The sequence below is a fragment of the Nannospalax galili genome, unplaced genomic scaffold, assembly GCF_000622305.1.
Source record: "Nannospalax galili isolate Female #2095 unplaced genomic scaffold, S.galili_v1.0 scaffold779, whole genome shotgun sequence".
Taxonomy (NCBI): Eukaryota; Metazoa; Chordata; class Mammalia; order Rodentia; family Spalacidae; genus Nannospalax; species Nannospalax galili.
This window is the reverse complement of record NW_008345224.1, coordinates 90,664-116,386: the sequence shown is the minus strand read 5'-3', so window position 1 is coordinate 116,386 and position 25,723 is coordinate 90,664. Positions and strand designations below refer to the sequence as shown.

At 43.5% G+C, this 25,723-nt stretch overlaps 1 protein-coding gene across 16 annotated transcripts in view; it reads right to left on the bottom strand.

Annotated features, from left to right (window-relative positions):
- Positions 1 to 25,723, bottom strand: part of CUNH2orf76 (chromosome unknown C2orf76 homolog) — a 90,561-nt gene that overhangs the window by 11,977 nt on the left and 52,861 nt on the right. For 6 of the 16 annotated variants that reach the window (XM_008841399.3, XM_008841398.3, XM_029567502.1 and 3 more), the window contains one exon: positions 93 to 628. The exons of 1 other annotated variant lie outside the window; for it this stretch is intronic. In XM_008841399.3, the coding sequence (XP_008839621.1) occupies positions 420 to 628 (209 nt within the window). In that variant the 3' untranslated portion in view covers positions 93 to 419. Of the gene's footprint in view, positions 1 to 84; positions 629 to 15,995; positions 16,167 to 23,283; positions 23,754 to 25,723 lie in introns of those variants that run through there. 9 more of the 16 variants (XM_008841401.3, XM_029567505.1, XM_029567506.1 and 6 more) reach the window with 5 other exon arrangements.

Here is a 25,723-nt window from a genome sequence, read left to right as displayed (position 1 = left end):
ATTAGCATAACAGACTTAACGTCCTATCACAGAATAGCGGGTAGGATGTCTCATTAGCATTCTGGGTTTTAGATTACAGAGCCTGGATTCCTGGAAACCATGTGACCCTGACAGTTGTAATATCACCCTAGGCTCAAGTCTGTCTCCCACAGGGATGAAGCTCAGTTGGTAGAGAGCTTGCCTAGCATATATGAAATCCTAGGTTTAACTCCCAGGACTGCATAAACCAGGTGTGGAGGCCAATGTCTGTAGTGCGAAGATGGAGGCAGAAGGGTCAAAAGTTCAAGATTATCCTCCACTACACAGCTAGTTCAAGGCCAGCCTGGCCTACATGAGATCCTATCTCAAACTATATATCGTGATAGTTTCAAATATCAACTTGTCACAACCTCAGAAAGGAGTCTCTGCTGAAGGATTGCCTAGATCAGGTTGGCCTGTGGGCATGTTTTGCAGAGACTGCCTTGATAGTTAAAAGATGTAGGAAGACTCAGCACATTGTGGGTGGCTTCTTTCTGTAAGCAGGGGTCCAGAATGGTATAAAAGACAAGAAAGCTAGTTGAGAGCATGTAAGCAAGGATCTTTCTCCGCTCTTGTGAATGTAAGGCTTCAAGTTCCTGCCTTGACTTCCCTGCAACAATCAATGGTAACCTGGAATTACAAGCTGAAATAAACCCCTTTCTCCCTTAAGTTACATTTTGTCAAGGTATTTTATCACAACAACAGAAATGAAACTAGGATATATATATATAGACAGCAACTAAGATATCGGATGTTGACCTCTGATCTCCACAGGCATGCATATAATGCACACACATGCATAGAAGTTGAGAAGGACAGGTTAAGTATAAAAGGAAATGTGGGGGCTGGAGAGATGGCTCAGCAGTTAAGAACACTGACTGTTCTTGCAGAAGACCCGGGTTAGAATCCTAGTACCCATATGGCAGCTAACAACTGTGTAATAGTTGCGAGAGACAGGAAGATCATAGGAGGTTTACTGCAAAGGAGCAGAGTATCCCAGTGTCACCCATATTCCCCGTTCTCCACATCCCCAGTCCCCCATATTTGATAGAAATACACTGGGGCCTGAAGGGCAAAGATGCAAGTATCTGGCCTTCCTTAAGGTTGCCGGATTAAGGAGACAGAGTAGCTTATTGAGATGGAAGCTTGAACATAGCCTTCTGTCTAGGCAAGCACTGTACCACTGAGCTGCATCTTCAATTCTGATATATATATATATATCTTACCTAGAACTCAATGAGATTAGGCTGACCCTAGGGCTCTTTTCCCACCTCCCCAGAATTACAGGTACAAACCACCAAACCCAGATTTTCTTACATAGGTTCTGGGGCTCAAATCCTCATGTTTATGCAACAAACACTTTGAAGGACTGAGCCATCTCCCCAGTCCTCTCCTCAGTGTCTTAATCTGGATGTATCTCCAGCTGTAGGGCATGCATTAAACATATCTGCAGAGTGCTGATGGGGCTGGATACTGAAGATGCTGGGGGAGTCCCTAGAGGTATAAGGAAACCCTGTCACTATGCCACATTCAGGCTCCTATCCTAACCCCATCTCCACTCCCTATCATCAGCCAGACCTGAAAAGAGAAACCAAGCAGACTAAGCAGAGAAACCACAGAGCCTCCAGCGCTCTGAGCTTTATTCTGTTTTGCTGCTTGTGATGGTTAATCCTGATTGTCAAACTGATGGGATCTGGAATCACCTAGAAGACACACTGGTGGATACATCTGCAAGGGCATTTCTAGAGAGGATTAACTGAGGGGCAGGGGGAAGAACTGGCCTCAGGGTGGGTGGCATCTTGCAATGTGCAGCCCAGTATAAAGAGGAGCCTGGGAAAAGCAGTGTTGCTGCCTCATCTTCTTGCTAATGAGTGTCTGCCCTGTTGCTATTGACACTGTTGCTCCATCCTTCACTGACATCAGCACCCAGATTCTTCAGCCTTCCATGTAGAATGAAGATCAGTGGCGCTCCAAGAATGTCCCAAGCCTACAGCATCAGACTGGGACTCCTGAGGCATCCAGCCTTGTGGACTGAGCAGCTACTGGGCTCCCAGTCTCCAGCATGCCAATGGCGACCACTGGACTCCCCAGGCCCTATCATGTAAATCAATCTAGTGAATCCCCTTTTGTGGTATCTATTCATTCTATCAGCTCTGTTCCTCTAGAGAACCCAACTACCTAACTATGAAATTTCTTAATTTTCAAAATAATTGTGAGACAAGCATAAGTTTTTGTACTGTTAGCGGCATTGTCCAATCCCATATAATCCAGCCTTCAGGATGAAAAGAGGGGACTTCCCCATGACAAAGTGATCCCCACATTCCTGCCATGGGTGTCTCTGTGCCTCCAAAGCTCTGGTAGTGCCAGGTGCAAAAGGACAGCTCCTCCAGACCCCTGCTGAGCAGGGGCTGTCCCTGTAATTGGTTAGAGAAGCAGTTTATTTCAGAACCTCACCAGAGCCCAACAAAGGAGGCTGTGCAATGGCAGTGTGCCAGGAGGCATCAGAGGACCTTCTAAAACTTGCTCTCTACCTTTCAGTTCTGAGCTTTCAAAGATAATCCTTGACAAATAAACAGGGCTGTTTTCTGAAGTGTTGATACACCATTATATTCTAGAAACCAGCAAGATGGGGGCTAGGGTGATGGCACAGTAGGTGAGATGCTGGCTGTGAAAGCTGAAGGACCTGATTTCTACCTCCAGATATAGTGGTGCATGCCTGTAGCCCCAGCCCTGGGAGGAGGGGTGGAGACAGGTGGATACTAGGAACGCCCTGGCCAGCCAGTGTAGCCAATTAGTAAGCACTACATATCACACACACACACACACACACACACACACACACACACACACCAAAACAAAGCACAAAACCAAGATAAAGTGCAGTGGCTTTGGCTTTGGAATAATTAGGCTGACTTTTAAACTAAGTCAAAGTGTTAGATGCTAGCAATCCCAAGTTCACTTTTGAGTGCCGGTAAGTGACATACCACTTACAAGCTAAAATATTTGACTTTAAGCTAAAGGACACTGACGTGGGCCACTGCAAGTGGGCCAGCACCCACGCTAGGAGATGAACAAATGACTCAGAGACTCTGCCCCTGGCTTCCGGGCCGCCACAGACTCTGCTGCCACCTAGTGGTGGCTGACAGGCGGCACATGAGAGCAAACTACTGTTTGTGGACTCCAGGGTAAGGAATACAGTCTGTTTCATGCTGGAGGAGCAGCCCAGCAAGATCCACAGATGAGTGACCAAGCACTCATAAGTTGAGACTTAAGTGGATCTCTAGAACATTCTAACTTCAAAACCTGCACTTGAGAGACCATTCTTCCCCAAATGGTGTTTGGACTCTGCATTTATTATTCTACCACCTGAACTTGAAGCAGTTAAGTCCAGAGAACAAGAGAGGTGGCTTTATTCTTATAAAAAGGAATTTTGAATTGTTCTGCTGCTTTCAGATGAGCCCATTTTCCCTAACTGGGAAACACGCCAAGCAGAAGAAAGGGGTCATAAAAAGTGGACAGGTCCTGTGGTCTGGGATACCTGTATCCAGGGGTAAGGCACCCCAAAAAGGAAATGGGAAGGCAAGGGCTTCTCAGAACACAACACAAGTCCTTCCAGGGTCCTGAGAATGGCTGGGCTGTTGCTGGAGCTGAGGGGTTGATTACAGGTCCTGGGGAGCAGGAGGTGGGTGTGCCTGCATTGTAGGAAAAGTTCTGGTACCATCATTAGTGTTTAATGTGGGATATAGCATCTCATTCCTTGTCAACAGTTTCATTTATGAAAATGTTTCATATGTGTTCATGTGTATGCACACATGTAAGACTGCACATTCACATGCTTGCACCTGCATGCAGAGACCAGAGATCTACCTGATTTCTTTCTTTCTTTCAGAGCTCTACCTGAATTTTAAAAAAAAAGATTTAATTTCAAAAAGTGTGTGCGTGTGAGTGTGTGTGTGTGTGTGTGTGTGTGTGTGTGTGTGTGTGACCACAGCTGGATGCAATCATGGTTGCATTGGTCATGTGCTAGTCAGAAGACAGTGTTTCATAACACTTGTCCCCATCTTCCAGTTCTTACAATCTTGTGATAAAGCTCCCCTACTTGCCAGACTGGGAGGCCAGTGAAGTCCAGGGATGTCTGCCTCTGTCTCCCTAGCATCAGGATAATAGGCACATATCACAGAGCGCAGTTTTTAAATATTTTATTTATTATTTTTATGTGTATGAGTGTTTTGCCTGCATGTATGTAAGTATACCATGTGTGTTCAATGCCCACAGAGGCCAGAAGAGGGTGTTAGATACCCTAACAGATGGTTGTTAGACACCATGTGGGTGGTAGAAATCGAACCTGGGTCCTCTGTAAGAACAGTAAGTATTCTTAACCACTGAGTCTCTCCAGCCCAAGTGCCCAGTTTTTTACATGGGTGCTGGGGAGCAGTACTCAGGTCCTCATGTTTGAGTGGCAAGTACCCTATTGACCGAGCCATCTCCCCCAGCCCCAGTGTCTACACTTCTATGTGACAGGACTGACATTGTTAACAGATTGTTGCTGTGACAGAACAGCCAGGCAACTCACTAGGTCATTTTACCAAAGACCCAGGGTAATTCCATGAGGTCAACTCAGAATCCCCATTTAATGGAGCAGGAGACTGAGGGCCCCAGTCTTCCAAGGTCAGAGCACTCAGCTCGGGGTGCTGGGTGTTTATCCTCCACACTGCTGCTGACTGCAAAGCCCGTGCTTTTTCCTTCTCCTCACGCTTGCCTAAAGCAAACACAGGAAGACAAATAACTCCAGCCCATGCAAAAATGCAGCATTTGCTTTTGCAATCTGTATAATTTTAAATGTCACTGCAAGTTCGCTTCTAGGTCATTTTTAAACAAGGAACTTCGCTTTAAGGCAAGTGGGAGAAAACTGCACTGTAATGTGTACAGCTGTGGAATCGCTGTTGCGTTATGTAGTAGCTTTCCTGGGAGAGTTCAAAAGGAAAGAGATGACAGACAATCTAGGACACTCATCTTGCCTACTGTGGATAACCAACGGAGTGTTTTGTTTTCTGGCTGGCAAAAAAAAAAAAAAAAAAGCCCTCAAAAGGCGCGGGATCAACTTGCTTGTTATTCCCTGCAGCAGGGGAGGTAAGAACTGGGAGGCACACCCATTGGGTCTGAGTTCTGGGCTGGTGTCCACATCTTCCGTCTTCTCTACCCAAGTATGATGAGGGATCCCTCAATCTGTGCTCTGAAGAACCTCCATGACATGCATAACAGCCAGTTGTTCAAAATTATGAAGGAAAGTGCAACTCAGTTTTACTACGTGGGAGAACCAACGGAGTGTTTTTTTTTCTGGCTGAAAAAAAAAAAAAAAAAAAGCCCTCAAAAGGCGCGGGATCGCCCCTGGGCGTACATGGAACTTGGAGGCAGAGGGAGGAATACATTGGAGACAGGAAGACTATGGGATGGCAACCAACACTAACGAGCTTCTCACGTTTTCTTCCCCTTTTCTTTCTTTCTTTGGGATGGTGACAGACAGACACATACTAACTTCTAGCATTTTCTTTCCTTCTTTCTCCTTCCTTCCCTCCTTTCTTACTTCTCTATTTCCTTCCTTCCTCTCTCTTTCTTTTTCCTCCCTCCCTCTTCTCTTTCTTTCTTTCTTTCTCTTTCTTTCTTTTACCACCATGCCCAGTTTATCCTGGTGCTAGGGGTCAAACCCAGGGCTTCATGCATAGTAGGCAAGCACTCTACCAACTGATCCACATCCCTAACCTAATGTGACTTCTAATCATGTTTTCTCAACTCCTTGTGAAAAACATAAGCACTCAGGCCTGCTGAGCAATTTTTTTCTCGAGTCCAGTCTATATGAGGTCATGGAGCTGATGATATAAATGTATCATATATACAAATCCACTGAATTTACTTTACTATGAGGGTCAAGAACCTGCAAAGAAAGCTTGTTTGAAAAGCCAAATGCAATCTCTAGCTTATTCATTCATCCAAGAAGTATTTCTATTGGCTTGGTAAGACTCAGGCACTATTCTATACATTTTAATAGCAAGACGTTTAAGGTAGGAAAAGTATAAAAGTCCAGAGGCATGAAGATGTTTAGCAGGTGGGAGATAAGCAAGGTTACTACTGTCCAATAAAAGGAGGTGCTAAGAGTTGATGTCAGAGAGGCAGTAGGGGCTGGTAACCTAGAACCTCATGAGCCTCCACAGAAAACTAGTTCTGATTGAGTGAGGTGTGTGTGTGTGTGTGTGTGTGTGTGATGTGTGTGTGTTTGTGTGTGTGTGTGTGTAACATGTGCATGTACATATGGAAACCAGAGGCCAACTTCAGGTGTTGTGATGGTTAGCTTTAATAGTCAATGAGACACAACTTAGAATCATGTGAGAAAAGTTTGAGTGAGGAATTGTATACATGTCTGTGGGGGATTGTCAATTACGTTAACTGATGTGGGAAGATCTGGCACACTGTGGGCAGCACCATGGGAATGGGCAGGGGTTCTTGAGCTGTATAAGGGTGGATAAATTGCGCTGAGCACAAGCAAGTGAGCATGCACGAACTCACTCTCTCTCTACTCTTGACTGTGGATATACCAGCTGCCTCAAGTTCCTGCCACTGTGACTCTCTAAAGTGCTGGACTATAACTGGAATTGGAAGCTAAAGCTAAAGTGAACCCTTTCTCCCCTCAGTTGCCTTTTGTCAGGGCATTTTATCACAGCAACAGAAATGCAACTAGAGCAGGTATGTTCAACTTCTCTCTACTTTTTTAAAAGCACATATTACTAGCACGTATTAGTTATACAGAATGGGTTAAATTATGACATTTTCATATGTACCTAATGTATTTTGATCATATTCACACATATCTCCATTACTCTCTCTTACCTCCCTCCCACTAATTCCCTTCCTCTTCCCAACCAATCTTTACCCCTTCTACATTCATGTCTTTTTTTAAAACATGTGTGACCCAATGAGTTTCATTAGGGTTACTTTATGAGTATAGCTGAGGGGTTATTTACAGGAGCATGGTTACCTTACGAGAGGTTACACCACTGAAGAAATATCTCTCCCCCATCAACCGTAAACTATGTATAAATCCTCATGGAGGGATGGGAACTCATGATGTCTTGTTTTTTTAATATTTTATTTTTATTTTTTTATGTGTATGAGTGTATTGTTTGCATGTATGTAAGTGCACCTGTGTTGTGCAATGCCTATGAAGTTCAGAAGAGGGTGTTAAATTCCCCCTAGAACTTGAGTTACAGACAGTTGTTAACCACCACGTGGGTCCTGAGAATTAAACCTGGGTCTTCTGCAAGAACAGTCAGTGCTCTTAACTGCTGAGTCATCTCTCCAGTCCAGATGTCTTGTTTTTTGAAACAGGGTTTCTCAAGGCCTGGAGCTCACCAGTTCATTTAGGCTGGCTAGTCTGCAAGCTCCATGGTTCTGTTTGTATCTGCGTCTCTGCCTCTCTACCAAATCTAGCTTTTTCTTATGTGCATTCTGGGGATCAAACTCAGGCCCTTGTATTTGCAAAGCAAGCACTTTACTGGTGAACTGTCTTCCCAGCCCTGACATTGTTGATTTTGCAGAACAGAGTTTAAGACTGGAAAAAGTAAAGACAACCTCTCTCAGTGGTCATGTCTCACCAAGTCAGAAAAAGAAGGGGAAAAGTTTAGTTCCCATCCCTACCCTGTGCCTTGGGAATACTACAGCCCCTGCTTGATCTGTCAATCTAATTGATGGTGAGAATTCCATTCTCAGTGATGGAATTTTTCCTGCATTGGACTTAGGAGAAATAAAGTTAGAACGGGCACAAGTCTCCACTGCTGCAGTTCCCAGTCTCCCCCCCCCACCCCCGTGTGTGTGTGTGTGTGTGTGTGTGTGTGTGTGCGAGAGAGAGAGATATGCCTGTGTGCTTGTGTGTGGGCATACTCGCCTGTGTGGGTGCAAGTGGAGGCCAGAGGCTGATATCAATATGTCTTCCCCAGTTGCTCTCCACCTCATTTTTGAATCAGAGTCTCACTGATCCTAGAACTTGGTATTTCAGGTAGACTGGCTGCCAGGGAGCCACTGGTATCCACCCTTCCCCACCTTCTAACACTGGGGTTATTTATAGGCACACATCACCACACCTGCTTTTTTATATTTATTTATTGTATGTGTGGGTGCATGCATGCCACAGCACACATGTGGAAGTTAGAGGACAACTTTCAGAAATCAGTTATTTCCTACTATGTGGGGTCCCAGTAATCAAATTTAGGTAATCAGCCCTGGCCACAAGCACCAAGCATTTTTACTCACTGAGTCATCTCACTGGCCCACCTGTTTTTTTTGTTTTTTATCTTCCTTTGAAACAGGGTCTCCCTGCAGCCCCAGCTGGCCTGGAACTCACTTTGTAGACCAGGCTGGCCTTGAACCAACTCACAGGGATCCACCTGCTTCTGCCTCCCGAGTGCTGGGATTAAAGGCATGTGCCACCATGTTCAGCTCCACCTATTTTTCTTCCAAGTGGGTGCTGGGGATCTGAATTCAGGACCTCATGCTTGCACTGCAGGCACATTTCCCTCTGAGCCATCTTCCTGGTTTACTTATTTCAAAAGAGCCATACTGCATTATCTGGGACCAGAAATGGATTTTCTACATCTTCAGCCTCTCTGCCTACAAATGGCATTATTTTCTGAGTACTCACTCAGAGCAGCACAAGCACAGAACAGATTAGGGTACACTCCACAAAACACATTGTGAGCAGTATGACATGTATCCGGGATGCTTCTTTTAAGTCATTACACACTGTATGATCCTCTCACTGACTAATGACCAAAAAAAGGATGAGTCTCCAAAGGCCATTATCTAAACTCTTATGTTCATATTCTCACCCAAAATGCACATTTGGGGATGGGAGGCTGATCTCAGGTCTGATTCATTGAATAAATGTGTCAGATAGAAAGAAATGAGAGTCTCGCCTTCCTCCTCCACACCACACCTTCCAGAGGTGCTGGAAGCGCAGTGAGAGATGAGGGGAAGGGAGGGGAAGGAAGGGAAGAGAAGTGCTAGGACTTTCCTACTGTGGGACCACTAGGAGGCTTGGAGATGTTGAAACCTGCAGATCCCTAAACCCCTTGTCCTGAGTTCAAAATACTCTCAACCCAAATAAGAAAACATTTCAGGAGTGCGTTGATTTTCTTAATCTGATTCTTCAGGAGTATCTGAGAGCAACATGAGGTGAAACAGCCAGCAAGCAAGAGTCATGAACCTGTTCCTAACAAATATGCACAGGCAACAAGAAGATGATGAACATCCAGTTGCTTGGGGTCAGGGAGATGACTCAGTGGATAAAGTACATATTGCACAAGAGTGAGGACCTGAGTTCAAATCCCCAGGACCCAGTAGCACCTGTCCCAGTGCTACAGTGAGATGGGAGAGGCAGGGGTGGGAGGGTCCCCTGAAGCTCACAGGCCAGCTAACCTGGGCATGTAGCAGCGGTGGACAACAAAGAGACTGTATATCAGACAAGGAGGAAGATGAGGACTGAAACCCGAGACTCTTCTGACCCCCACAAGTGCATCCACATTTCTCTCTCTCTCTCTCTCTCTCTCTCTCTCTCTCTCTCTCTCTCTCTCTAATAAGCATTTTGAAAAAGCACAAGGTCCTCAAATTTGAAGCCCAGAATCTACATAAAAGAGCCAGTCATGGAGCATGCTTATAGTCCCAGTGTATGAAGGCAGAGACAGGTGGATCCCTGGGGCTCACTGCATAGCCAGCCTAGCCTATTTGGCAAATTCCAGCTCTATGATTTGCTTTCTCTCTCTCTCAATAAAAAAGGTGGATGATGTCTGAAGAATGGCACTCGAGGTCATTCCCTGGCCTCCACATGCACATACGTGCAGTCATACCCCCACACACATTCATAGACACACACACACACACACACACGAATACATAGTGTGTCCAGGTGCTCAGATGCTGCTATACTTGGGCTCCTCTGCCTAGCGCTGCAGCCATCTTGTACCCCTGCCCCAAATTACAAATGCATAACCGGAAATGGGGAAGCCCAGCCCCCCCTCCTGTTCTCAAAGGGCCCCAGGCTGGGTCACTTCCCCAGATGTCCCATATGGGTAGGATTACTGCCATTGCACATGTCTGGGAAGAGAACTCAAAGAAACACGTATGTTGTGGCAAATAGGTTCCCCACACTTGCACAGACCTGCCTGGTTAGTGGGCAGGGCCTGGAAGCTCCTCTGATACCAGAAGATAGCAGGTTCTTCCCACTAATGATGACAAAGATGGACATAAAGTGCTGACAAGTTGCTCACTGGCTCATGGTGGACAACATTATTATTATGTTCCCCCAAGTGCCCAATTTCCTGTGTGCTCAAAGCATCTTTGAAAGTGAGATCTGAAGCCAGAACAAATGTGCATATTCTTTAAAAAGATTTTATTATGGGCTGGGTGTGTTGGCATATGCTTTTAATCTCAGGCACTTGGGAGGCAGAGGCAGGTGGATTTCTGTGAGGTCAAGGCCAGCCTGGTCTATATATTGAGTTCCAAGCCAGCTGGGCTGCGGCAAGACATTTTCTCAAAAATTAATCTTATTTTGTTTGTGTGAATATATGTGTATATGTATATGCACATGTCACAGCTCACATGTGGCGGTCAGAGGACAACTCCTTCCACCATGTAGGTCTTTTCTTTTGACCCAGAAGTTCCATTTCTTGCAATGTTTTTTTTTTTTTTTTTTTCTTTAAATCTCTTATTAGATTTTATGGCCTGGGAAACTGGTTCAATATCTGGGAGGGTCAGAGTTCTTTGTTTCAAAATGAAGTCGCAGTTCCTGTGACAGTTCACTGTAAGCACTGTGACACATGTGCTGAGTGCTTATTTTATGTTAGGATCTGTATGTTCAGGGCCCTGTGGGCAATGTTTCATTTGATCCTCAGCAACTGCGACAGGGCCACAGTGTGGCCCATTTCTCCTCCATGGGAAAGCAAGCTTCCTCAGAGTTCTGTCATAGATCTACCATGGGGATGAATGACAGTCACATGGTGGTGACTGAAACAAAATAAGTTTTCTCAATCATGTTTAAGATTATAATCCTGGGCGGAGGAGACAGGTCAGCAGGTAAAGGTGCTTGTTACCAAACCTGAAAGCTGAACTCCATCCCTGGGTCCCATGTGGTACAAGGGGAGAGCTGACTCCTATAAGTTTTCCACTGACTTGTTTCTCTCTCTCTCTCTCTCTCTCTCTCTCTCTCTCTCTCTTTCTCTCTCTCTCTCTCTTTCTCTCTCGCTGTAAGATCCAGATCAGTCTGGTCTACATAGTGAGTTCTAGACAAGCTGGGGCTATAGGGAAACCCTGTCTCAAAAACAAACGAAATCCTCCCCCAAAATGTATATACATATGCATAAATGTGTGTGCGTGTGCATATCTCCCACCTCAACCTTTCAAGTAGTTGGAATTACAGGCATTTGCCAGCATACGCAGCTTATACCCATATATTTAAATTATATATGTGCAGAAAAATGCCTTAATTTATGTACAGCAAGTTGACCATCTTGCCAGCCTAATGTGCTTTTCAAACTCTTAAAAAACTGTACACTTGAAAACCTCTGTAATTTCATCTAGCATGACATCTGAGTCGCCTTTCACTGAAGATGGGTATACCATCATTGTGAAGTAGGAATCTAGAATGTATATACACACCGGCTACTTGGCTTCTTTTTCACCATCATCTATATTGTTGACAGCTTCCCTAATTCAACACTACACTGAATTCCCTTACAAGAAACTTCTGTGGAAAAGACGCCAAGAATTGGAACTTCTGAGTCCCTAGAATTTGCAGCTGTTCTTTCAATAGCTACCACTTCAAAATGCTCATTTAAATGAGTAGACAAGATTTACACTCCCATCAGAAGTACACACACATCACTGCCAACACCTGTTTCCAAACCCTTCACTTTTTGCCAATTTGATAATGGAAAGTGCTATCCTCTTATTTTAACTTGATTTCCTTGAAAAATAGGATATCTGTCTTTACACATTTGTAAGACATATACATATTCTTGCTTTGCATGTGTCTCTGTATGTGTATGTGTGGGTGCACGTGTACCAGGGCATGTGTAGAGACCAGAGGACAGTTTGCAGGAGTTGCTTCTCTCCTTCTACCAGGTGGGTCCTGGGATCAGACTCAGGTCTTCACACTGGGTAGCAAGTGCCTTTAACCCCTGAGCCATCACCAGCCCCGTGCATTCCTTTTGTATGAATCTGTGTAGTAAAACTGCATTGTATGGCCATCCTTTTTTTCCCACTGATTTGCTAATCCTTCATTTTATATGTGCAAGAAGTTTCTTCCAGTCTTTGTCTTTTAACCTTCATGTGATTTTTTAAAAAGATTTATTTTAATTATGTGTAGACATACGTGTCTGTGTGTGGGCATGTGCATGTGAGTATGCATGCCTGGAGGCCAGAAGAGGGCATCAGATTCCCTAGAGATAGAGTTAAAGGCACTTGTGAACTGCTCGATATGGGTGCTGGAAACTGAACTTGGATCCTCTTAACCACTGTGTCATCTCTCCAGTCCCCTGACCTTTATTTATTTATTTATTTATTTATTTATTTATTTATTTATTTGGATCTCCTTGTAGCCTCCGATGGCCTGGAACTTGCTATGTAGACTAGGCTGGCTCACAGAGATCTGCCTGCCTCTGCCTCCAAGTGCTGAGATTAAAGACGTGCTCCACCATACCTGGCTCCTGTGTCATTTTTTGAAAGTCCAGTTTCTCATATACACATGTCAGATCTGGTGAATGAAAGCAGCTATGTTCCCAGGACTCTCTACCCCAAGGCCAAGAATACAACCTGTCTTCTAAAAAGCTTGCCATTTTCCATGGTCATTTAAGCATTTATAATCTCATTGAATCTCCTCAAACCTTGGGATCTTCACTTTCTACTAAAACCCCCAAGGTCTTCCACGCTACTTTGCCTACATATCTACTAGTACCTCTTGCAAAAAAAAAAAACCCTAAAAAACAAAACAAAAAAACCCCACCAACAAACCAACAAGATGACTTGATAAGAAGGCTTAGTGGTTAAAGTGCTTGCCAGATGACTTGAGTTTGATCCTTGGAACCCTTGTAAAAGCAGAGGCAGAAGGAGAGAACCAACACTTGATTCCACAAAGCTGTCTTCTGATCTCTACATGCATGCCTCAGCACCTGCATATGTAAACACACACAGACTCACACCACACATACACACTATAGATATGACACATACACACTCGCACTACACACATGCACCACAAAATATTAATAAACCCTTTCCTTTCTTTTCTTCTCAGCAAAGGTGCCTGTTGAGTCTTTGAAGACATAGTTCAGCCAAGACTTAAAAAAATAATAAAATGAAAATAAAAAATAAAACAAACATATCCCCTCCCAAACTGACTACCCTCTTGTCTGTATTCCCACAGCAGTTTGTCCTGCTGTTCTGCTAAAAGCACTTGCGTCTTTGCCACTTACTGAAGCAAATGTTGTCTGAGGCCATCTGTATATTCAGCACTTCGCTTAATGAACAAATGAATAAAACAAATAGAATTTTTGTTTCAAAAAAGACCATTAAATCTCTCAACAAAGCAGAGCTGCTTCTGACCATGGTAATCAGTCTTTCCACATTGATCTTTTTAAAAAGAAAAATAATAGGTTGTCCTAAGTTAGATTCTACACCACAGTGTTGCCTGTGTGGGGAAGACAAGAGGAATTCTGGAGCCAGCTAGCCTTTCTAGAAGTTCTGACTGGACACATGCTAGCTGAGAGGCACCTACAAAATGACTGCTCAGCCACTCCCAGGAACCAAAAGTATTAGACAGTTGAAAGATTATGTCTTTCAGGACACGGACTTCTCCACGAACAATCTTCTTTGGAAGTACAAATACAAATACTAGCAGCATTATTTGCACAGATTGAGATACTAAAAAAGCAAAGCAAGCCTCTTACAAAACCATAAGACCTCCCTAAAATAACTACTATTCAATGTTGGGGGTGGTATGTACCTCACACTCCCTGAGGTAGGAGGTGGCCTTGACCATCCCCTAAGAGCTTCCTACAACCTCTGGTAGCCAAAGACAGCAAGTGTTCTAATAAGAAACTACAGAAAAAATACAAAAACAGTTTGATCTTGTTGCATCTTAAAAATAAATCTTTTTTGGTGTGTGTGTGTGAGGCACATGTGCGGTGCATGCACCCACATGCAGGTGTGGAGGTCAGAGGGTGTAGGGTGTCCACAATCACTCTCAGCCTTATTTCTTTGAGACAGGGTATCTCACTAAACCTGGAGCTAGGCTGGCAGCCAGCAAGCCCAGAAATATTCCTGTTTATGGCTTTGCAGTTATAGGAGCATGTGGCATGGTCTGCTTATTACATGAGTGCTGAGGGTTTGAACTCAGGTCCTCATTCTTGTGCAGCAAACACTCTTACCCACTGAGCCACCTTGCCAGCTATAGTGATATCGTTTTAAAGAACCCAACATGCTAAGTCACCAAATAGTCCCTAATTCTAGAAAAGAAATTATATTTATTTTTGAGATGGGGGTCTCATGTTGTGAAGGCTGGCCCTGAACTTCCTCTGTAGATGGGGATGACTGACCCTCTAGTTCTGCCTCCACCGTTCAAGTGCTGGGATTACAGGCATGTAATCATGGTCAGTTGACGCAGTGCTGAGGATGGAACTTGGCATTTCCTGCATGCTAAGCAAGGACTCTACCAACTGAGCTACATTCCCTAACTCCCCAAAATGATAGCTTTTGAATATTTACTTCACTTTAAAAAATCAAATGTTGCCAGGCGTGGTGGCGCACACCTTTAATCCCAGCATTCGGGAGGCAGAGGCAGGCCGTCATCTTTTATGTGACTGCTGGGGATCTGAACTCCAGGTCCTCAAGCTTGCTCAGCAAGCACATTAGCCAACTCACAAGCTCTCCCTTACTTCCCTATTCTTTCCAGTTTTCCAGTTAGGCCACGCCCTCTGATGCAGATCACTCGTTTTTATTCCGTCTCTTCCACCTTTTTCTTTCAGGTACTATTTTCTCATGTATACAGATATATATACAGTCAACTTCCTATTTCCAACTCTGTGCCTTAGAGCCTAGTAATTATTTCACTGGTGGGCTGAGTCAGAGGAACAGTCTGTGTTTGAGTACAGCCCTGTGGATAATGAAAGCTTTTATACACACAGCTAATGGAGCAGGGTGCTGAAATACAGTCATGTTTTGGTATTCCCTGGGATACTGGTTTCAGGACCCCAGAGGATACCAAAATCCAGGTTAAGTCCCTGATATAAAACAGCAGTGTATTTGCATATTACCTAGGACCATCCTTCTGTAGAGTTTAAATCATCTCTAGATTACTTGATTAAGTGCTTTGTAAATAATCATACTGCACAGTTCATTGTTTATGGAATGACAAGCCTGTACATGCTCAGTACGGATGCAATTTTTTCCACAAGTATCTTTGATCTTTCGAAACCATGCGGAATTCCACTGTACATGCCACTGCAATGTTATTCCTACACTAAGATTATGTTTACCTGAGTTTCTATATTAGAATAACCCTAGGCAAGACAATTCTGAGCCTTGATACTGCCAAGAAAATAGGTATAATTTTCACTGCCCCCTTGTGAAGGCAAAATTAAAAAAGAATTCGTGCGGGTAGTGGTGGCGCTAGCCTTTAATCCCCAGCACTCAGGAGGCAGAGGCAGGCGGATCTCTGAGAGTTCAAGGCAAGCCTGGTCTACACAGTGCGTTCCAGGACAGCTGGGGCTACAGGGAGACCCTGTCTCAAAAAGACCAAAAAAAAAAAAATCTAATATTTTCCTCGTTTTATAATAAGGAAATCAAGAAGGAATGAAAGGACCGAGAGAGGGAGAGAAGGAAGAAGAAAGGAAGGCACAGAAGGGAGAGGGACCTCTAAAGAAAGATCAAGCCAAGGATTATTTTTTCAAAGATTTACTTGTCAGTTTCAAAAACACCTCATGTAATAAAGAGCTTAGCACAGGTATGCAAAAATGAAGCCCAGAGACATTTTTACCAGGATGAAATGGGATTAGCTTTATATTTCTTATAATCTTCTTCACAGAAGAATGCAATTTCAGTTTCATTGGCTGAAAAAAGAAAAACAGAAAAGGAGAGGAAAAAATTTAATATAAAACTAAATTTTAAGCAAGTATGGAAATCTATCACTTTGGTTCATTATCACCTAATAGTTTCAGATACTTAAGTGAAAAGGACAAGCTGTTGGCTGGGTTGTATAATAACTTTTTAGAAAAGCAACCACGAGTCTGGGGTGTGGTTGTAAGAGTCTAAATTTCAGCTGGTAAAGGTGCTTGCCACCAAGCCTGATGACCTGAGTTCAATCCCCAGGACCTTTATGGTATAAGGAGAGAACCAACTCCCTCAAGTTGTCCTCTGACCTCTACACATGCACTGTGCTACACACACACACACACACACACACACACACACACACACACACACGCACACACACATACATACACACACTATCAATAACAAATATAATAAAACATTTTAAAAGAATAACTCTGAAAATTAAAACCAAGAGTTAACAGAAGGATAAAGATTTTCAAGAAATCCTAATACTATTCAATTACACCCATCTTCACAGTTCTAGAAAATGACAAACCTTGATTGCTTTCAAATAGGCTACTCAGTTCCAGAAGGAATGGGACTCCCCCTCCCCAAATTAGCCTGTAGGTATAATAATTTAATACTTAAAGGATTAGTAGAATATTCTACGGATCACTTTACATTCTCCCTCATGACCCATCAAAATATGTGTCTGAAGAAGTTAATTTTTGGCCCTGCTTATGATTAATTCATGAGGCTTCAGCAATATGCAAAGTGAAAGACACAAATTGGCTTCTACTGTGATACCTTCAAATGCCTCTAATTATTCACGGGGGAAATGGTTCAGCTAAAGGACCCACAGAGGTTCAGGGCGGCCACAACGCTTTCAACCTAGCAGGTCAAGGACTCCATCTTCTTAAACAATAAGTCAGCAGCATTATTAATTCAGATATGATGGAGAGCTTGCCCATTATTAAACATGTGATTCTTTAAGGTGTTGCACCCACAAGTTCCATGGTGGTTTTTTAAAAAATTAAACCAGGAGTTAATACAGTCTGCTTGGCTTTTGCAGAAAGAGCAAAAGGGCCTTTGGAATCTTGACAAGAAAACAGACATGATTATTTGTAATGAATACTGAGTACTTAATTAACATATGTGCTCAAAACAGACAAGTAAAACTCTTCAACCCAAATAAATAGGATACCAAGAAGAGTGTGGAAGATTACCACTGGCCTGTGGTGCACAGCTCTAATCTCATCACTAGAATCTATCACAAAGAATGAAATTCAAGAGATTAGCATGACATTTCATTAAGAATGTTTTTGCTGTTTGCAGGAATATCAGATGTATATCTCCCTACCATAAGCTACCCTGCGCACTAGAGAAAATAAACAGGTGTTGATAGAAGAAAATAACATTGGTCATATTTATAAATCTTCATTCCAGACTTACTATGTCCTAGGGATTACATTTAATCTGAGTGGCTGACAATTAGATTGGGAGCTCTTACAGCATTGAGCCTTTGGGGGTGGGGGAGACACAGCTGAGAGAAACTGAGAATCAAAAGAACAGAGGCTAGAAACAGGCACCCTGAGCAAGCAGTCAGTTACTATACAGTTCAACGTGGCAAGAAGTCACATTTCAATGAATGGCTAAGAGCTCCAAACCAAGAATTGGTTAACATGTCAAAAGAGGGGCTCAGAGGCGAGGGAGAAGACTCGGTGGGTAAGAGCACCTGCTCTGCAAACATGAGGACCCCGAGCTCAAATTCCCACCACCCACATAAAAAGCAGGGCATGAAAAGCCAGGTGAGGTGGTGCATACCTTTAACCACAGCACTTGGGAGGTAGAGGCAGAGGTATCTCTGTGAGATGGAAGGCAGCCTGGTCTACATAGTTCCAGGCTAGCTGGGGCTACAGAGAGACGCTGTCTGAAAAAAACCCAAATAAATAAAACTATAAAGCAGGACATAGCTGTGCATACCTATAACCCCTGCATCGGGGGTGGAGACAGGTAGATCCTGAGTGCTCTGCTGTCCAGTCAGCCTAGCAAAACTGGGAGCTTCTGGTTTGGTCAGAGACTCTGTCTCCAGGCAATAAGGTACACAGGGATAGAGGAAGATACTGGTCTGCTTTGGCCTCCACACATCTGCACACTCACAGGTATGCATCATATATATACAAAGGGAAGCTTCCAAAAATTGTTTATTAAAAGGTAAAGCATTTGAAGATATATCCTTTATATAAAAACTCCAAACAAACAAAACAAAACAAAAAACTGCCTTGGGTTTCCCTTTTGAAGGTAAATATGCTCAAAGGTAGATCTAGATGATTTCTTCCTTCCTTTTTTCTTGGACAGGGTCTACAGCCTATGCAGCTGACCTTGAACTCTTGATCTTCCTGCCTCCACCTCCCCTGTGCTTGGATTTCAGGTGTGCACTATCACACCCAGTTTATGTGGTTCTGGGAATTGAACACAGTGCTCCATGCATGCTAGGCAAGCACTTCACCAACTGAGCTATATCTTAAGCCCTCTAGCCCTGTTTCTAATAGAGGAAGCAAAAGGCTCTTGTTCTTAATCACAGGGCAAGGCTTCATCAGTGATGTGCTATTTCCATATAGCACTTTACACAATCTTTGCCTGTCCAGCACTTTGCTCAAGTCACTGCAAGTTGTAATTACACTTTTCACTGCCTGCATTTGACATTTATTTGTGACCTCTTTGGAGAAACTAATACACCTTATAGATCAGGATGAGCTGAGAGAAAGAAACCACTGAGTGAGTAATTGTGGTTTAGTTTTTGTTTGTTGCTTTGATATAGGATCTTATTATGTAGCTCTTGGCTAGCCTGGAACCCATTATGTAAACCAGGCTGGCCTTGAACTCACAGAGAGCCACTAGCCTCTGCCTCCCTAGTGTTGGGATTAAAGGGGTGTACCACGATGCAGCTATAACTTGGTATTTATAAAGCATGGATGAAAAACAAGCTCAAAATAGAAGGTGAAGATTTTATGTTCAGATCACTGCACCCCCACCCCCATCTCCCTGGAAAACAAGACTGATAAATGGGCTAAACTTAATACTTCAAGTTCATTAAAAAAAAAAAAGAAAAAACCCAACCATAATAAATTAGAACACAAACAAAAAATTATTCTGAAGATTCAAAAATAAAGCATAAGGGGCTGGAGAGATGGTTCAGTGGGTAAGAACACTTGTGGTGCAAGAGGACCTGAGTTCAGACCCCCAGCATCCATGTAAGAAGCAGGTGTGGCTGAATGCACCTACAACTCCAGCGCTGTGTGAGGCTCACTGGGGCTTGCAGCCTAGCTCCAGGTTCAGTGAGGGTCAGTGAGAGACCCTGTCTCAAGGAAATAAGGCAGAGAGGGATAGAGCAGGGCACCAGATGGCCTCCTTTGGCCTCTGTGCACATATACCTGTACACACACACACACACACACACACACACACACACACACACACACACACACAAAGTAAAACATAAGATGGATTTAAGCTGGGTGTAGTGGCACATGCCTTGATCCTGGGAGGCTGAGGCAAGAGGATCATGACTTCTAGACCTTGGGCCTGGATTACATAGTGAGGCTTTCCTCAAAAAATCCAAACTAAGCAAACAAAGGTATATTTTAAACTTTAGCAGCACAGTCTCCAAGTGAAAGGAATAATGATTTTTTAAAAATTTGTAAATCTGTTGGAAATGTTTGAGAATGAGTTCATATATTTTCATTGCAAATTGATCTGCCAATTTAAATGGAAACAAATTACAGATGATTTTCTTTTTTAAAAAAATAGAAATTATTTAATATTTTTATTTTATGTGTATGAGTGTATTGCCTGCATGGATGTGAGTGCACCCACCTTGGAGGTCAGAAGAGGGCCTCAGATTCCCCTGGAACTAGAGTTAAGGATGGTTCATAGCCGCCATGTGGGTGCTAGGAATCAAAGGCTGGTCCTCCGCAAGAGCAGTCAGTGCTCTTAACTGCTGAGCCATCTCGCCAGCCCCCAGATGATTTTCTTTTTAAGAAAGGTTTCCTATAGCCAAGGCTGGCTTATGTAGCAAGGATGACCTTGAACTGCTGATCATCCTACCCTCTACCTCTCTAGTACTGGGATTACAGGCATGTACTACTACACCTAGTTTATGAAGTGCTAGAGTCTGAACCAAGGGCTTCGTCTAAGCCAGGTGAGCTCTACCCACTGAGCCACATCCCCAACCCACAAATGACTAAGACCATTCATTACACAGTCACTCTACCAGTGTCCCTCCAACTCCTACAGCTCAAATTCTATTTAAAACAATTCCTTTAAGCACAGCAGGGAAGAGCCGGTAGGAAGCTGGCTGCATGCATCCCCTGGGGTGCCTGGGTTTAAATTAAATGTGCTCCAGGCACAGTGCAGTCTGGTGCAGAGGACCTCAGCACGGGAATCTGAAGAAAGTGTGGGGTCTAAAATCCAGTAAGTACATCATTGCTTCATGCCCTCGTGTTACTATGGAATGAAATCAAGGACAATCCTCTGAATACACTGCGGATGTTTTTAATACTGATGCCCAAGTTTAATTAAATAAACATGAGCTGGGACATTTAGACTTTGGATATAAAATTAAAGTGTTTTTCTTATAACATTTTCAAACATTTCACACACACTTAGGCGCGCGTGCGCGTGCACACACACACACACACACACCTCTACCTTTAACAAAAAAAAATATTACTTGGGAGTGCTGAATCCTAACCACTGGACTACTAGGGAATGTCAATAATGACTACTTGAAACACAAGAAAGAAATACAAGAAAAAATAACCCCTTCTAACTCTAAAACTCCAAGAAAAAGTAAGTTGAATTTCATTACTACTCTGACCTATCTTAACAAACTCATCAGCTTACCAACAAAGATGCACTACCAGCTTTCTCTGTCCCTGGCCTGAGGCTGGTCATACACACCTAAGTGGCATGTTACAGACCCTGTGGTCGAGAAAGACCAAGGCATGCGCACTTTCTTGGTGGGCCAGTCAGGGATGATCAAGTGATGACAAAGGCATATTTTTAAAAAAGGGGGCTCATGGAACAAACTGAGGTCAAAGGGAAAAAGTTGCACCCTCTCTTCTGATCCGGGAAAACAGGCTATCCTTCCTTTTTGTATATGTGCGCATGTAAGCATGTGTACATGTTGGTGTGTATGCAGGCGTGCATGTGCCTGCACATATGCATGTGGAGGGCAACCATGGCTGTCAGTTCTCAGACACTGTTCACTAGTTTTTTTTTGAAGCAGTCTCTCACTGGCCTGGAGCTCCCCAGGCTAGTAGACTAAGCTGACTGACTAGCAAAGCCCAGGTTATCTGCCTGTCTCTGCCTTCCCAGACTATGCACCACCACCCCTGGCTTTTTTATGTGAGTCTGGGGGCTCAAACTCAGGTCCTCATGCTCATGGAACCTTAATCTACAAATCATTCACGGTGGAGCCCACAGCTGAGTTCTACTTCTAAATCTTCACCAACCAAGGCTAAAACTCAGTGGAGATATAGTGACTGCTTGGCTGTCATACTTATTTCAGATGTCTGAGTGAGGCCAGCTGTGTAGATTGGTTAGCAGAGCAGTTTTCAGACAACACATGGAAGAGGACACATCGTGAAACATCTGGTACTTAACACCAGGCACAGGCCTGCATGGAAACTGCAAAGGGAATACAACCCAGCCAGGAAAAGGATGGAGCCCTATCAACTGTAGCAACATGCATGGAACTGGAAGACATCAGGTCAAGGGACATGAGCCAGGCACAGAGAGAACTTGCCCTTATGTGGAAGCTAAGTCTTTTGGGGGATTGAGGAGATGGCTCAGTGGGTAAAATGCTTGCCAAACAAACACGAGGGGCTGAGTTCAATTCCCAGTACCCACATAAAAAGCTGGGTTTAGTCACCCATGTCTGTAGCACTAGTGCTGGGGAGGCAGAGACAGGTGGATCCCCAGGGCTCACTGGCCAACCAGTCTAGCTTATTTGGTGATTTTCACATCAGTGAGAGATTCTCTCTCAACAAAACAAGAACACAGAAGGTGGATGGCACCTAGGAAATGACAGTTGAGGTTGTCCTCTGTGTCCTTTGGCTTCACATGTGAGCATGTGCACACACACACACACACACACAATAAAGAAATGAAATAAGCAAAGCAAGAGGAACTGTGCGGTACAGTTTTTTTTGTTTTTGTTTTTGTTTTTTGAGGCAGGATCTCATCACGTATCCCTGGCTGGCCTGGAACTTGCTATGTAGACCAGTCTGATCTCAAACTCACTGTCATGTTAATGTGAAGAGACACTGTGACACTATCAAGGAAGAAAGAAAGCATGCTTGTCCCAAGATGGGAACAGGAAAGAGCCCCAAACCTTTTTTTTAACTTGAAAAAAAAATTTATTGAGAATTTCATACATGCATATAAGGTCTTTTGATCAAATCCATGCCCACTCTCTCCCCTCCAACTCCTCCCATATCTCCCCATCACTTTTTTCTGACAACTTCATGTATTTTCTTTTTCTTTCTTTTTCTCTCTCTTAGTCCTATTAAATGTAGTAAAAAAAATTTTTTTTTTTTTTTTTTTTTTTTTTTTAATGAGAAGAGTCCCAAACTTTAAGGAAACACAAAGCTCATGTGGTGAAGAGGTGGGAGCCAGAGAACCCTCAGAATTCCCGTATGTAGGATGTGACCTCAAGGTCTGCAGCAGAGGTCGGGTTCTGGATGGTGGCGGAAGGCAGGGAGCAGATGTTAGAAAGACACAAGATGAAAACAAAGCACAAGGGAGCTGTGAGATTATTACAGGACCCAGCATGCCAGGAACCTGTCCCTTAGATAAGCTCTTTAACTTTCAAGTCTTTACAATAAAACAACCTGCTTTAGGAGCTACCCAGCCAGGATTTCTTTCTCAAAGCAGAACAGATTCAAAAGATAACAGCAGCAGGGTAAAAGAAACTGAAATTGATAAAATATCACTTAAAAAAACATTATATGTACATTTCTTTCTGAGAACTAGTCCATGAAACTTTAATTATTATTTTGTTTTTTTTTTTTTTCCCAGAGCCGAGGACCGAACCCAGGGCCTTGCGCTTGCTAGGTAAGTGCTCTACCACTGAGCTAAATCCCAACCCCAAAACTTTAATTATTAAAAACAATGGAAAAATCTTTCAGTCATACAAATTATGGACTAGGTAAAAATCCTTCCTTCCTTCCACAAAGTGAAACTTTTTTTTTTCCATTTTGACATGTGTGTATCACTGAACCTGGAGCCAGGCTGGCAGCCAGCAAGCTCAAGTCCTCCTGTGCTTGGCCCTCACAATGCTGTGGTTATAGCAAATGCTTTTTAGGTGGGTGCCAGCATCCAAACTCAGGTCCTCACATTTTAGAGCAAGTGGTGTTACACACTGAAACACATTACCAGTTCAGAACAAATCATTTCATTTACTCAAGTTCACAAGTACAAACAGGTGCAGACGTGAGGTGTGGAATGTATGATGGGGTCTGAAGTAAAAAGGAAATGCTTCTGAAGAACTGAGACTTGCTCTCCTCCTCATTCCCCTCACAGCCTTTCTTTCCTGACTCCTGCAGAAAAGCCAAGATGATACATTCATCACACTGGCACGATTCCCATGGCAACAAGCTGTGATAGCAGACTGACAGCTCTTCAGCGAGATCAAGGAGTAAAAGGGAGCCAGTGATGACTTTGAGTTTGTCTCTTAAACCTTTTCGAAACCTAACCAGACGCAGGCAAGAGAGAAAATTCCCTAGAAAAATCATGCTTGACAACTTGACTCCCACTGACAATTTCCTGTTGTTCTCCAGGGACCCTCATGTCCTCCCCCAACTATAACCTATGCTTCTTCCCAGAGGACTGAACACAGCTCTAGGAAGCAAAGGAAATTGCTTCTGGCGGGGACCCACATTTTCATCTTGCCAAGATTAAAGGGCATTTTGGGGATCACTGGGTCACCCCAAATGCAGAGGAGAGCCCACAGAAAGGATCTGATTTGGATCAAAGTTTGACTAAAGCCTTAAAACAAGAATGCCTAAAGAGGGATTCTCAGGCTGGGGAAATGGCTCAGGGTGCCTTGCAAGCATGAGGACCTGAGTTCAATCTCCAGGACCCACATTAGAAAACAAACAAAGCAAGCAAACAAACAAAAGCCGAGTGTGGTGGTGCCACTGGCCAGCCAGACTAGCTACTTCCTGAGCTCCAGGTTCAGTGAGAGACCTGTCTTAAAAATAAGGTGGAGAGTGACTGAGGAAGATACCCATTGTCAACCTCTGACCTCTAGATTCCACACAATCGGTGCACATGCACTTGCATGCACACATACAAAGTTCTAAAAAAATCGGTCTTAGTTATAAAGATCACATGTAAACCATAGAAAAGGATTTAAATCATGAGAAGAATTAGAGAATACAGAGAAGGAAAGATCAATGGTAATGCCAACACCCTGGGAAGCCATCTCTCTGGCTGTGATTTTTCTTCCACATCCACCTAGAAATGTACATACGTACATTTTATTGTTAAAAAAATTTTTTTTTTTGAAACAGGGTCCCCCTGTATCCCAGCTAGCCTGGAACTAGCTATATAGCTCAGGCCAGCTTCCATCTCACAAAGACCCACCTGCCTCTGCTCCTAAGGGCTGGGACTAAAGGCTGTACCACCATGCTCAGCTTTTATTATTATCTTAAAACTTATTTACAATTACTACATTTATTTATTTATTTTTTAATGTGTATGAACATGTCATGTAGTACCCACAGAAGCCAGAAGAGGGCATCAGATCCCCTGAACTGGAGTTACAGTTGGTTGTTAGCCGCCATGTTGGGTGCTAAGAACTCAACCCAAGTTCTCTGTAAAAGCAGCCAGTGCTCTTAACTGAGCCATCTCTCCAGCCCCATCTCCATGTTATTTTATTATTATTTTTATTTTTATGTGTATATGAGTGTATCGCCTGCATGTATGTGAGTGCACCCGTGTCGTCGTGCGAGAGATTCCAATTCCCCTGGAACTAGCGTTAAGGACGGTTCGTAGCCGCCATGTGGGTAGTGGGAATCGAACCCACGTCCTCTGCAAGAGCAGTCAGTGCTCTTAACTGCTGAGCCATCTCTCCAGCTCCCTCCATGTTATTTTTTGAGACAGGATCTCACTGAACCTAGAGTTCACAAACTGGCCAGACTAGCTGCTCAGTGAGCCCCAAGAATCCTCCAGTCTCTGCCTCCCCAACACTGAGAGCACAGAACAAGTCTTTATGTTTATCCAGTAAGCACTTTACCTAAGCCATCTCCCCAGCCCCCAAGAGTTCTTGATAAAGCCAGGCTACCAACTTCTATCTGTCATTTATTCTGTACATACTTTTTCTTAGTTTGTTCTTTCTTCTTTAGGTCTGTTTACAGTTTTTAGGGTTATATCTATCACCTCTTCCCCTCTATGGCCCCTCCTTCGAGGCCATGCTTTAAAAGCTTTGAAAATCATCAAGCTACATTTTCTTTTCAAAAGAATGGGGTTTTTTTGTTTGTTTGTTTGTTTTTTTAATAGGGCTAGA